The 13472-nt window shown below is 54.2% G+C and overlaps 4 protein-coding genes across 4 annotated transcripts; 1 reads left to right on the top strand and 3 right to left on the bottom strand.

Moving 5' to 3' along the window:
* Positions 1-167: 167 nt before the first annotated feature.
* Positions 168-1949, top strand: B0H18DRAFT_992246 (uncharacterized protein). The gene is made up of 4 exons (XM_048045114.1): positions 168-818; positions 871-904; positions 964-1166; positions 1224-1949. The coding sequence occupies exons 1-4, from the start codon at positions 550-552 to the stop codon at positions 1708-1710; spliced, it is 993 nt and encodes a 330-aa protein (XP_047896448.1). The 5' UTR covers positions 168-549; the 3' UTR covers positions 1711-1949.
* On the bottom strand, positions 1932-7576 carry B0H18DRAFT_992251 (Sec7-domain-containing protein). The gene is made up of 20 exons (XM_048045115.1): positions 7552-7576; positions 7196-7472; positions 6782-7141; positions 6489-6731; positions 5829-6436; positions 5663-5779; positions 5583-5603; positions 5245-5523; positions 5078-5195; positions 4943-5028; positions 4818-4895; positions 4647-4761; positions 4182-4591; positions 3833-4128; positions 3559-3780; positions 3392-3509; positions 2971-3344; positions 2813-2913; positions 2362-2750; positions 1932-2284 (listed from the first exon to the last, which is right to left on the bottom strand). The coding sequence occupies exons 2-20, from the start codon at positions 7470-7472 to the stop codon at positions 2030-2032; spliced, it is 4467 nt and encodes a 1488-aa protein (XP_047896449.1). The 5' UTR covers positions 7552-7576; the 3' UTR covers positions 1932-2029.
* A 584-nt stretch (positions 7577-8160) lies between these two features.
* On the bottom strand, positions 8161-9384 carry B0H18DRAFT_121421 (uncharacterized protein). The gene is made up of 2 exons (XM_048036565.1): positions 9154-9384; positions 8161-9039 (listed from the first exon to the last, which is right to left on the bottom strand). Exons 1-2 carry the CDS (start codon positions 9272-9274, stop codon positions 8345-8347), a joined length of 816 nt encoding a protein of 271 aa, XP_047896450.1. The 5' UTR covers positions 9275-9384; the 3' UTR covers positions 8161-8344.
* Positions 9385-11011: 1627 nt separating this feature from the next.
* B0H18DRAFT_872699 (uncharacterized protein) lies at positions 11012-12031 on the bottom strand (the record flags this gene model as incomplete). The annotated part of the gene is made up of 4 exons (XM_048040248.1): positions 11012-11164; positions 11271-11310; positions 11421-11567; positions 11781-12031. The coding sequence occupies 4 exons, from the start codon at positions 12029-12031 to the stop codon at positions 11012-11014; spliced, it is 591 nt and encodes a 196-aa protein (XP_047896451.1).
* Between the last annotated feature and the right edge of the window lie 1441 nt (positions 12032-13472).

Here is a 13472-nt window from a genome sequence, read left to right on the forward strand (position 1 = left end):
ATGCCGGCCAATGAGGGGATTTGCAACATAGTGGTGTGCTGGTGGTATAGCAGTGTGCTGCAATGGTTCGCCCAAGGTTTTGAGTGTGCTCGCTCTACACTAACACGTGCCCGGCTTACGCGTGTATTGCAGCAGTGTGTCTGGCTCGGACTACCTTTGCCGCTTCCAGTGCGTCCTTGGAACCTACTTAGTGTTCAAGCTGGGCGCCGCCCTGACATTTTTGCACCGCTCTCTGATCCACTGGCAGTCGCGCTGCACTGCCATTGGGGCGACAGACTGCCTGCGCACTCGTAGCTTCCGTGCTACATGTAACTTACAATGTCTACCAGCATGCCAGCGCCTCGAAGACGTCCGCCATACGAGGCTCGCAGTTACCGAATACAACATTGCGGTGGCGCCCGTAGTGGATGAGGATCTGCGGAACGACGCCCAGCCACATTTCCCACATCCACACGAATACCGCCCGACACATTTTATGAAGCGCAACATGAGGGGTCGAACGGACATACCGCCCTCGCCCACAAGCATTATTCCAATCTACGACTCGGCATGACAAGTCTTACATTCGACAAACCGAGGACCACAGTCAACGCACCTAGGAGTCCTACGGTCGTTGAGCCCACTCTTGTAGTCAATGGAGCATCAGGCAACGAAGGCACGCCTTCGGCGAGCCGATCGAATCACCTCGCGGATGAAGCAAGTCCTGCCACTGATGGAAGCGCTCCGAGAGGTGCTGGGGTTCTATCTTCCGACGACCCTTCAAGATCCCCAGTTAATGAGACGCAGCTTGCCATTGAAGAAGGGAAGGTGCACATACTGTGAGTCGCGACCAGTACATGTAGAGAGTCGGTTCCTGATAACGGCCTGTAGTGTGATTGGCAAGACAGGATGCGGCAAAACGACGGTCAGTTGTACGACTGAATTGCGGAACCCACGTTAACACGCAGACTCCACGTTTTGCAGTTCATTAATCTCGCGGCGGATAAGGATCTTCCTGTTGGAGAAGAAAGCGCGCTGTCACCATGTACCACGACGATACAGCGAGCTGAGTTCGGGCTGGAGGGTTACCCCAGACAGGTGGTGTTGTACGACATCCCCGATGTCGTGGAGTCTGGGAGCCAACTTGCGAAGGCCAAGGTCGTCCCAAAAGATAGGAGCCAGCAGCGGTACGTGTTCACCGGATACGGAGAGCTGTCGACAGGCACTTTAACGGGCTTGAGTAGTGCATGGACTGCTGTCATCTATGTCATCGACATCACAGTCAACCGCGCCAACCTCAACCATGACGAGAACTATCAGATCCTCAACGAGCTCGATAAGCGGGACCAGTTGCAGGAGTTGCTTTTTCTTGTCTCCAGATGGCCGTCGCAAGAGGACGAGGCTGGCCTGACAAGGGCATCATCGAGGCTGCGTGAATACAGGCGAGACTACCTCGAACCGTATGTCGGAAGGGGCGCAATTGTGCACGAATTCAACAAGGACATGGGTAACGAGAAAGCGCGCGCCATAGTTCTAGCCCTTGTGGGGAGCACATTGGCCGCCAAGGGTCTGAGCAGCCCAGCGGCTGCCGAGGATATGAGCAGCCCGGCGGCTGCCGAGGGTATGAGCAGCCCAGATTTCCTCCATTTGAGTGTGAGACTGATTTTCCAGCATAGGCAGCAACACGGAGATTCGCAAACGCTGCAGCTGCATTCACCGTCTCCGGAGTAAACTATCAAGATCATGTGTTATATGTTAGCGACAGAACAGTACATAGGAAGATAACATGATACCAAGTACCTAGCTTCCTCAATGCGGACTGGCACCGTTGCGTTGGCACGGTAGACTTGATGAGTACCATTCTCCGAGACGAGCGTGCCTGTAGTCTCAGGATTGAGTACTCGAGTGAACATGCACACAGTCAAAACTTTCAGCGCGGACGAGCAATGTAATGACGGATGTTAAGTCTGTGGGTCTGTTGCAACTGAATAACACGAATGGATAAATACAATAACAATGCAAAAGTGTCCATCCGCATGGCAGATGGCGCTTACGACGGCACCGGTGTCGATGGTACAGACAGCGGCTGCACCGAGGGTTTCGGCCGCGCCATATGCGCTGGCATGGGCTCGGGAAGAACCTCCCTAAGAAATCCTGGCAGGAATCGTTGGATACGCTCGAAGGTAGCGTCCCACAGTTGCTTCTGACGCTCGTCGCGCGTGTCTGGGATCATAGGTTGGACCAATAATCCTGTGGCATTCATCACCAGGACGACGTTCTTGAGTGACTCTGGGATGGCCTCATACTGTGATAGTCGTCCCAAACACGATCAGTTCGTTTGCAATAGTACTCAAGCAGTCGAGGAGGGAAACTCCAACGTACCAACTGGTCCCGCCGATCGACGTGCATCAGTAGATCAAGTAGATCCAAGACTTGCATCCACAGCGTCTTCACATCTGCCGTCTGACCCTCCCTTGCCTCGAGATGCATGAACGCTTTACATAACAGCGCACTTGCCCTCAGCCGCGTCTCAGGAAGGCTCATAGGGTCACGCATCAGCACTTGAGGCTTGAGTAGCTCTTCCAGTAGTGGGAACACTACCCTGTGGAAGAGTTCCTCCACCTGCGAGTGGTCTGATGCGTCCAAGGGAAGGAATGGTCCGAGTACGACACGTTGTAAGTGTACCAAGGCTGCATGGCGGATCTCGCGGGAGACATTGATGGAGTGCCGACCCAGGCAGGCAACCAACGGCATCGCGTGCTGATTCCAGACTGAAAGGGAGTTTGTAAATAAAATACGGCCGACAAACAGTAAAATAACACCGACGACTTACTCTGGTCCTGTGGTATGCCCGTCTCCGCGAATCGAGCCCAGAATTTCTTCATCTCAGCCAGTATGTCAATGGCTTTCCGGCCTCGCTCGACCATCGGCGAGCTACAGTGTTCGACTGTCAAAAAGCGACTCGTCACCAGAACTGTGCGAGCCACCTACTTAGATGCATTAAGCGCTTGATTACGCCGGCCCTGCTGCTGTGCCTCGACTGTCATGCTCGCTGCTGTCATGAACTCGTCGAGCACCGCAACTAGACCAGGGAAGTTGTCGCTTGTAACGAACTGTTTTGGCCCATCACCGGCCAATGCACTGATTAGCTCAAACGCCTGGCGTGCAGCTTCATGATTGCCCAGAGTAGAGCGCAGAAGTGCAAAGACGAGGTTCCATTCGGTCGAGGATCGAACAATGTCCTGGTGCGCACGAACGATGCGGATGAGACCCATAATGACTTGTTCCGCGACGGACGTCGATATCTGCGCAGGCAGACCAGCGAGGAGATCGAAGGACACGAAGACTTGGTCACGTAAGGATGGCTGCCGATATCATCAGTACGTCGTTCTTCAAGTGGGCGCAGTCTTACCTTAGCGGCCAGTATGAAACAAAGCCTGAGCAATCCGACTACGGCGCGTTCGATGAGCAAAATGCTGTACTGCAACGGTGTGGACAACAACGCGGATAGGTGCTCGAATATGACCGGCCTACAGCGCTTCAGAACGTAAACGAGCACGGGAATCGTATCTGACTCACCATAGCTCCTCAATATGTTGCGAGGTTTGACACGCGATGCTGACCATTGTCTCCAAAAGGAACACAGACGCAGGATCATACGGAAGCGCATATGGATCTTCCTGGTACGTGCCGCCTGCTGGTACTTCATCTGCTTCTTGTTTCAAACGAGCCACAGTACGCTCGTGCGCGAGCGCTTCCAGGGCACGTACCGCGGCGACCAGTGCGTCAACGTCCAGTTGTCTGCAGCGCTCAATCAGCGAGGAAGATGCCGTGCAGTTTCAGAGGCGCTCACAGAATCTGGCTGTAAAGCTCATCCACTCGGCAACTCGTGATGCAGTCAATGGTGGACAACGTGTTCTCCACATCGGCGTCATTCGCGTCAGGGACGAGGGCCTCCGCGCTCGAGCTGTAAGGTGTCATCAGGTATGAAGACAACGCAGAAAGCAGGCCGTCAGAGCGTGCGGGCTGGCGTGCGGGCTGTGAGCGCCGCAGGGGAATGATGGACACGCCTCCGAGGAAGTCTTCCATCTGCAGCATACGCGTTGGCAGAAGGGAATGAATAAAGAGTGTCTGGAACATCTCAAATATCTGCCACATGTCCAATGTCAGTGTGGTCCATGACTGCAAGCGTGCGGACAGACCTGTGTCCACCCTTCTCGCAGAGCATTCCCATTTCCGTTGACGATGTTGAACAGAACGACTGCAGCAAGCTGGCCTTTGAGATTCGTTCCGAATTTCACCGACAGCGACGACACCGTCACGCTTTGTCCATCGATCTCGACCACCGGCCAATTCGGCACCTGTGACGATGGCAAATCTGCAACGAGACCAGTCGCCTGAGACAGCTGCACGACGACATAGTCGAAGACGTCTGCCATGCCGAAATGCCTAGCCAGTGTTGCGCATTGCCGGAAACCAGTGATAGCACGCTCGATGATGTAGTCGTCATTGAATGTGATGAATGCGTATGCGATGGCCGATACGACAGGCTTCCAAACAGTCTTGAACATGTCGACGTCGAAGATGAAGGCATTGCACATCATGAGTTCGCCTGACATTGGATGTATTAGTGTCAGCGTCCGTACGGTAAGTGTTACAGCGCTCGCCTGTTTGCCGCGAACGAGTCAAGAGCTCTTTCCACGCATACTCGAAGCCTGCTTGACCAGTATGCTCTTCGGGCATGATGATCTCGCGTTTGCGAATGGAATCATAGATATTTTGCTTCCCTGGTCGTCAGCGGTGGCCAAGGGTACGGTCAAAACGGATGTCGAGCGTACCAAGTACTCTGCCGAGAAATCTGACCCATCATTGACGCCCTTCAGGTTGCGCTTGTAATCATCGATCGTCATCCTTTTCTACAGCTATGTGAGCTTCAAGCTTGTGAAAAACTCGAAGCTCTTACCCTAATTTGAGGGCTGTGTTGATCCGTGTTCAACATGATGATCGAGTATGCAAGGACGTATACTGCATCCTGGGACTTTACCTCCGCTACTACGGTGTCAATATCACTACATTCTGCGTTCTGCGACGAACGCACCAGGTTCAGTAGCGATGTACACCTCTGCGAAGGTCTCCGTGATCCGATTGATCTGCTGAGACTCGCCCGGTAATCGGAACGTCTCAAGCAGCTCACGCATGGCATCCGCTACAGATTTCTGCGCGCAGTAATTAGCTCACAATCGAGCGTGCTATTGAATGACTGACATCCTTGAAGTCGAACAAGCCCATGAACGCTTTCAGTACGTCAATGTTCTCTGGCCTGCTGAGGAAGTCGCCCAGAAGCCGCTTGTCCATCCTCGCAGAGTTTTTCAGGAACTTGGCAAGGCTCAGTGGTCGTGGCTCGTTCGGATCCGTGTATATCAGCTTGTGTTCTTCCAAGAACGATATACCTGTCTTCGGCTTCGTGTTGAAGCGTGCCGTGCCTGTGAGGACCAATTTTTTCCGCGACTTGGTATGCTGGAGATCTTCAGGCAAGACGAAGTGCTACAAGGAAACGCGGTCAGTAAGTCTATCTCATCATATATCATGTGCTATCATCTCACCGATGGCCACGGCTCGCTTTGCTAGAAGCATGGATGAGATTAGTTATGCGGCCCACGGACGAACGGATAAGAGTACCGACACCTTCAGCTCGAGAAGCCATGTGGTTAACGAACCCAAGAACAATGTCTAGGCATAAGTCTTGCACGTTTTGTTGATTGACTTCACGACCACCCAGCGCCTCTACGGGGTAGATGCCCTACAGATTGTGAATATATGATAAAATGCAGTTCAGATCCTTCACCAACCTTCGTTGCGAACTCGATGATACGTTCGAACATATTCTCACAGTTCATGTCGCAGTCGTAGTTCACATACAGGTCGACCATGAAACTCGGATGCCGCGAAATCAAGCACACCGTTTCCAGGAGAAGCTCGCGAGTGTCGCCCTTGGCTGGCGCGACGAGTAACCTGGGTGTTTGCGGGGGCTTCTCCGTGTCGGCTTCTAGATTCGGCGGGATAGGTGTCGCTGGCCTAGGGGAGGACTTCCCAAGCGTCGACTGGCCCTTAGCCGGTGGTGGTGGTGCTAGTCTGTCTATCGAGAATGCCAAAAACAACTCTTGCTGCAACTTCAACTTTGTACGCGTGATCTCGAACATAGTGGCAATCGACCGCAAAGCGACTTGCAAGACGCCGAAGTTGTCCGAACGCGCGAGCTGAAATAGGAATTTGCACCCTTGGTCGACGATGAGCGCAGACAATGAAGGGAACGCGCAGAGATGTGTGCCAGAGGCTTCGAAGGCAACGTTGAGGATACGGAGGGCAGTCAAGCGGATGGAGTCTGTATGCAAGGGATCGTTGGGGTCAAGGACGTTGATGACTACTCGGAGGAGCTCCACAATTGAGGCCAGTCCGTCTGTGGGGCGTTGTTGATGAATGGCACATGTGAAGACTAGTGTCGTACATACATCTTGGTCGACCATCTGTAGGACGTGGTGTCCGTAGGATCTCCGAGTCTCCACCGGGTTCCGCATCTGAGGGTATGTCTTCGGTGGATGCCTTCAGGCTCATCTTGCCCTCTTGCTCGTCCGCGTCATAGCCAATATCCGCGAGCCTTGCTTCCTCAACGACCGGGTCCAGGATGTGCAACTTTGAGCATACGGTCTGTACAAGCGCATGCATCGTCGACTCGGCTGACCGACGCAGGATCTCTTGGCACGAGGTTGAACACCAGACACGATATACAGGCGCTGCCACGTACCACTCAACCGCACTTGACAGCACGTTGTCAATACTGTCTCCAGCATCTCGCATACTTCCACGTCTCCCAGTAGGTCTCCGACCGGCCCGCAGAACGCATCATGAATGACAGTCATGATCTTGAGTAGCACAACTTCGTCCCCGGATGAGTCGCTTGTCTCAAACTTGCAGCGCGAGATGGCATTGCTGAGTTCCGACAACGCGGCGGATAGGGATTGGGCGTTTGGGTGGATGAGGCCGCAGACGAAGAGATTGTGCAGGGATGTGAGCGCCGTGGAGGTAATGGGGCCTGTCGACAACGGCGAGCGGATGATAGCACAGAAGGGCGAGAGGATAGTTGAGAGAGGTAGGCCCGCAACATCTGTAGCATCAATCCTCAGCAGGCCTGCGCAAAATCAACAAAGTCAGGGCAGACCTTCTACGTCCTTCAGGAGCCGTTTCAGATCCTGGAATCCGGCCATGAGCTCCTGCTCGGTGCCTCCGCGCTTCGTCGACTGGCTTGCCGAGTCCTGTCTGACGCGCCTGAGTCCGAGGCTGCTTGCAAGTGCGGACTCGCGGGTGGTGAACGAGCGAGTAGACAATGCCCATCGCGAGTTCTTGCGCATGACCGATGTCACGGCGAGGATCTCCGAGAGGACGACGTGTTTCGTCGAGACAGCATGGTTGTCTGCGCCGGAGCTTGCGAGGTTCATGGCACGGCGGTCGAAGTCCTCCCAAGCGAAGATTTGGTGTTACTTAGGTACTAAAGTAGGGCGAAGTAGAGCGGGTCGTCTGCATAACGTGTCGGTGCCAGAAAAGGCAACTGATGAGGTGGATGTTTGGATCAGAGGCTCTTGCCAAACAAACCATTACCATTTATGGAACGAGGAACGCCAACCAGCATCGCAAAATTGGCATCAGACCGACGGCGACCTGACATGGCCAAAGCATCGATTAACAGAACTAACAGAACTAACAGACTGATGATGTGGCCGGAATAGGTGGGTTTTCGCCAGTAGATATTCGGTCATACTACAACAGGCTGTTAGACAATCAAAAGGCCGAGAGTCGCTGATCAACTTCCGTCAGAAGTACAATGCCCGACCATCGTTCGTTAGGATATGCAAGGCTAGTAAGTAATAAAACAGGGTTATTATAACTTGAGCAGTCTAGTGTTAGCCCAATAGTCTGCTGTTGATGCGACATTGCACTCCTCATTTGGCCGCACTTGGCGCTCGTATCGCCCGGAATAGATGAGGATCGAATCGCAATGTATTCGGCTAGTGACGACTACATATCCTAACTTACTAGTACTAGTATACAACACGAACTCGGACGATCACACCCTATGCCTGGCCCGCCAGTGGATAAGGAGCCGCCAGCATCGGTATTGCTGAGCCAAGGCCCAAGTGCAGCCATGGGTGCCGTCACGGTGCTTGAAGTCGCCAGCGACTCGGAGGCTGTTTCCGCCGAATAGGTGGGCAGCCGAGCGGGCGAGTGGGTGCGAGCGCCGCCGAGCGCGAGAGAAAGCGCGAGCGAGAGACAGCCTCTGAAGTACATGGAAGGATGTGCGCACCGGCAGGTGTCACCGGCTGGCGGACAGCTGGGCGCGAGCGAGTGGGTGGGTGGATGACGTAAGCAGGCGAACGGGGCGAGCAGCTGAGCGAGCGAGAGTGCGGGCAGGGAGCGAGAGTGCTGGCGATGGCGACTGGGCGAGCAAATGAGCGCGACACGCTGATCGAGGGCGAATCCGGGGCGAGGTTCGCAAGTGGTTGCCTAGCGTCGGCATCGCGCTGGGCAATGTGAGTGAGCGAATGTAAACGAATGAGAATATGTGACCCATGTGTAGAACGTTGAAGCAGAGACGACGTTGGCTATCCAGCACACGACGGTGTCTGCATGCAGGAGACGTCGTTGCCGTCCAGCGAGGGCCGACGGGTTTTGCGAGAGATGTGGACCAGCCAACAACTCGTGTGACGCGCACTAGCGTGGACGCAGCGCATTGCGACACGCCGTCCACGTTGGGCTGCTGCCGCGAGCACTGCAGGCCACCGGTCAAGTGACCGGGGAGCGACAGGCTCGGTAGCATCAGAGAGGGTGGACGGCGCGTCGGAGGTCGAGGATGGCGGGGAATAATAGTGAAGTGCTTACGCGCCTTGTAGGTATGCGGTTCTGCCTGCGACGCAGGACGTCGAGGGCCATGCACGTTGCTCGCGGCCGTCGAGGGAATGAGCTGTGCAGGGCGGCGGACGTGCAGGACACGAGGGTGGGGACGGAGTGCTGTACATAGTAGACACGGACGGCCAATGAATATGCATGTCAGTGCGGGAAACGGCGTGTGCAGAGCAGAGGTGAGTGCCAGCGAGTCAACTTACCGTGACTTAAAACACCCACTGTCGGAGTTGGGACTGCGTTTAGGGTAGACTGTCAGCAGTCTTGCGCAAAATCCCCGCTGTCTTTCTTCCTGGCATGACAAGCTCGGCATGTCCATTGCAGGTTGAGTCACCGTCACCATAGGTCTGTCAAAGTCCCGGCAGCCGTTTCACAACCTGATGGCAAAGTACTTACTAGCGAAACCTACTGGCAGAAAACGGACAATCTGTGGTCCAGTATAGCACAGCCAGACAAAGAACGAGCCAGCAGAGGTCAAGTTGTTGATCGCGCACCCGGGAACTAACAGACTGTCGTGAGGCGGGGCAGGGGCGACCGTAGTGATAGTAAACTAGCATTGCCTAATCAGGGCTTATGATCGTCGATTGGGCTTCCGCTCGTCGATAAGATGTACCTGGGAGTAACACCGCCGTGCAGATTCCGCGATTGGCAGTCTCGACCACTGCAATCACATCAGATCACGTGCCTGAGTGCGGGAAAGGTAGCATTAACCACATTGGACTGCTGATCAGTGAACACCTCGTCCTTGATCATTTGTCGGCAAAGTTACAACGACATGTACAGTAAATGGATTGAAGGGGCTGACAAGCGACATAGTACGAAGGTATCCATTTTCGTAGCAATGGCAGCTAACATATTATCAAGGTACGGGGCGAAGAACAAAACCGGTGCCCATGAGTTTGGTGATGCATCACGGAAATTATTGCTGGCATTGATCTGATTCCAAATGTTACTTTCCCGATGACAATGTCCTTGTCATTACCAAACTCCGCACGCCATTCACGATGTGCCTCGTTCGGACTGATGGTATATGCCATGTATATGCATCTTCTGGCTTGCAATTTTGTTCTGGGGCGCCCAAGCGTGTCACGTATCACGGATTGCAATGTCTCAACTCGTTCGAAGTTGTTACGCGGGACTGGGATACAAATATGCTCATCAGCGCTAGCCACCTGACATTTTCGCTTCGACCGAGCATTAGCTGATAGGACTACGTACCAAATGGCTCACAGCGTTGAGACGCGGACAACATGTGAATACATCCTATCACGGCTCGACGCCCCGAAGCGGCCAGTCTACAATAGTCTGAGACTCACGTCAGGAAGGCCATGTCTCTAGCACTGCCATCTCTACATCTCCACTGGCACCCTCTTCATCTTTCCCCGAGGCCAACGCTGGGCTCGAGTCCGAGTTCGACGTCCCGTCATAGTCGGCGAAATCTCTCGGCATCCCAGCATTCTTCTCCTTCGTTGTCGTCGAGGCCGCTTGCTCCTCGTCCGTGAAGGCCAGCGAGCCTCCCAGCGAACCGAACGCCGTCGAATATGACCAAAACTGCAGCGCCGATGGGCCCTGGGAGACACCCGCACGCTCAGCGGGCTCCCAGGATAGAGTATGCATATCAGCGTCCCCGGAAGCTTGGTCCGCGCGGAGGGTGCTCTGCAGGAGAGAGACTTCGCGGAGATTGAAGAAGAGTCGCGAGAGAAGGAGTGTGGTGAACCTGCATGATGGGTCAACAACGATCAGACGGTGTCGCCTGATAGCAGGAAATGCATACGAGTATATAAAATTGTCAAAATCTTGGATTGCCTGTGGAATCGGTAGGTCAGATTGAACACTGGGATGTCGGAATGGATGTAGAAGGAAGGGACTCACGGGTATCTTCGCCCAACACACCGCGCTGAAGATGTTTAGGACGAGCAAAGAGCTTATGAACACAGAAGGGGAAGAGTTGAGTCACTAGGTTATCATGGCATGATCGGCAATCTCCTCGCTTGCGATCGACACTCACCCAAAGTAAAGTGTTCCTGATATGCAACCGACAATGATATATCGTCAGACAACGACGAGCCACAGCGACGCATCACGCAGAATGCTCACCATCTCGCAGGAGGAGCAGCGTGAGAGGAATGTCTGACTTGGTGAGGTGCGACATCCGCTTGACGCCGTACGTGACGCGCCAAGTTGCGAGCAGCACGAGCGCATCGCCGACGACAGTACTGACGCGCGTCGCGATCTCGACTGGCAGCAAGATATCCAAGTGAGGTTAGTAGACAAGACGATGGGACGAAGGTGACCGTCTGGCGTACATCTACGGGCGTGCGAGGTCAGTAACCGCGGACGAGAGGGCAAAACCCCGAGCATTGAGATGATACTGACATGCTTTGGACTCGCGCAGGGACATTGTTCGTGATTGTGCATGTGTAGGAAGGCGGAAGAACCTCCCAGATCATGAGAATGTTCCGGTGCTGGGAAGTATCATCAATGTCCACTTGCACGATCGGCAGACTCGAGTCTGATAAATTGTGCGCACCAGGTTCGTAGCCACTGGAACGAGGGACAGGGCGAAGACCATGATGGGTACTGACCAGTCTCGTGGATTGATCGCGTATACGCGCAGGGCGGAGATTGCTGAATGTCTCGAATGCGTTCTCAGTGATTGACATGAGGACGCACATAGTCTCACCTCCCCATGTCAAGTACATGACACAAGTGTCAGCACCGTAGGCTAGGTTCAGCGCATACACACTGCAATATGCACCGGTCAGATTTCCGGAAGCGGCGACTATATCGGCCGGTAAGTTCCACGAACCTCTGCAAATGTTGAGCGTTAGCAGCCATGTACGGCATACAGTACGTGCCATAGCGAAGGAGGACTTGCCTTACAATCGAGGTCCCACCAGGTAGCGATGTTAATCACGAAATACAGTGGAGTGGATACGTGCATCAGCACGTAGAGAATAGGCACGATGGGTATCCTTCGCTGGCTCGGACGTCCCCATATGAGATCCACCTCGCGATCAAACGTGATCAGCCGGTCATATGCGTAGAGCGCTGGTGCGCAGAGGGGTGTCACTTCGAAGGAGCACCAGGAATAGAGCATCGTAGTGCTTACCAAACGGAGCAGCGAGCAAGAAGTTCTGGATTAAACTGTACGTAAACACGTCAGACAATGTACGAGAGCGTGTAAGAAGAGACATCGCGTACGCGGAGTCCAGCTGGTATATCAATTGCGGGTTGCTCGACATGGCGGACGAAGGGCCTTTGGGGCCTCAAGAAAGGGGTTTCGCGGCACTGGCAGCGCATGCGTTGGCTTCGACGCGCCGAATTATGCTCGCACCAATAAGGTTTGACTGACAGTGAAGCAGAATCCGATGAGTGGTCGAGGGTAGGGATCCATATACAAGGTGTTGGGTGCATGGGGCAGTGGCCCGCCGCAGCTTCTCGGGAATCGAAGCACAACTCAACAAGAGATATCAGTTCACGCACATGCGAAAAGCGAGCGATAAGACGCACAGTAGGTGACCACTTTGCTACTTTGTAAGGGTCGCAGCCGCTTCCCTTCGCAGCGCCATGCGATTGTCCACACGAAGTAGATGGATGTCAATGTAGCCATAGTTCCCGTGTCATGGACGCCAGCGCGCAGTCAGAAGAAGTGTGGATATCTGGTGCATGTGTCCAAGGAATCATCGCCACGAGCGATATTGACCACTGGTGGCGCTGGTGACTGGACCTCGCTTGGCGATGTGATGTGAGGTAAGTAGAAGGAGAGGAACGTCCGACTTGAGCGCAGAACGTGCTCTGTGGCATTCTGAACAGTGGCGGTAGCTACCGCTTTGTTCTCTGAAACATGTATATTGCAGAGATGGTTAATGCAGAAAAAGCTTACACGACGCGCCCTGCAACGATGGCTAGTGCTACTGTACTTGCCAGTGGTTGGTCCATCGAGGCCACAATTCGGTAACCTGGAGACAGCAGGATGAGCACTGGCATGACACCTACGCGATGCATTCGGACCAACCTGATATGTACTGACACAGAACGTCAGGCTACGCCGCACCTGGTGATCGCACCTTGCACCATCCGCTGCGCTGCTAGTACTAAGAGCCCACGGAGGTATCAATGCCGTCGTGCTTCGAGAAGTCCACCAATGGTGCACCAAAACAGCGTCTTCCGAGTACGCGCCTCTTCACACCTCCGATATTGACTTTGATTGTTGTGCTACCTGCACTGGGCTGCCAGAAGACTGGTGACGTGGTAAATGATGCCTGCGAAACTGTGGGCCGTGGCAGTCCAGGTATGAGGCTGATGAATTGCCCCGTGTGCGCACAGTACTGCGTGCCGAAGAATTGCTGTTGACCTGACAGAGGACTCGGACGCCTGAAGTCAACTCGTGCTGCCGCTGGTCGCGGAGACGGTTATATCCCAGATCTGATTCCGATTGACCTGTGCACATTTGCCTAAATGGGACGTTTTGTGGCGTCGCCGCTGCGCCCCGCGCCGGGCCAGCGTCACGGTATTGAACGTTGTCACGGTAATGTTAA

The sequence above is a fragment of the Fomitopsis serialis genome, assembly GCF_022376445.1.
Source record: "Fomitopsis serialis strain Sig1Antser10 chromosome Unknown B0H18scaffold_15, whole genome shotgun sequence".
Taxonomy (NCBI): Eukaryota; Fungi; Basidiomycota; class Agaricomycetes; order Polyporales; family Fomitopsidaceae; genus Fomitopsis; species Fomitopsis serialis.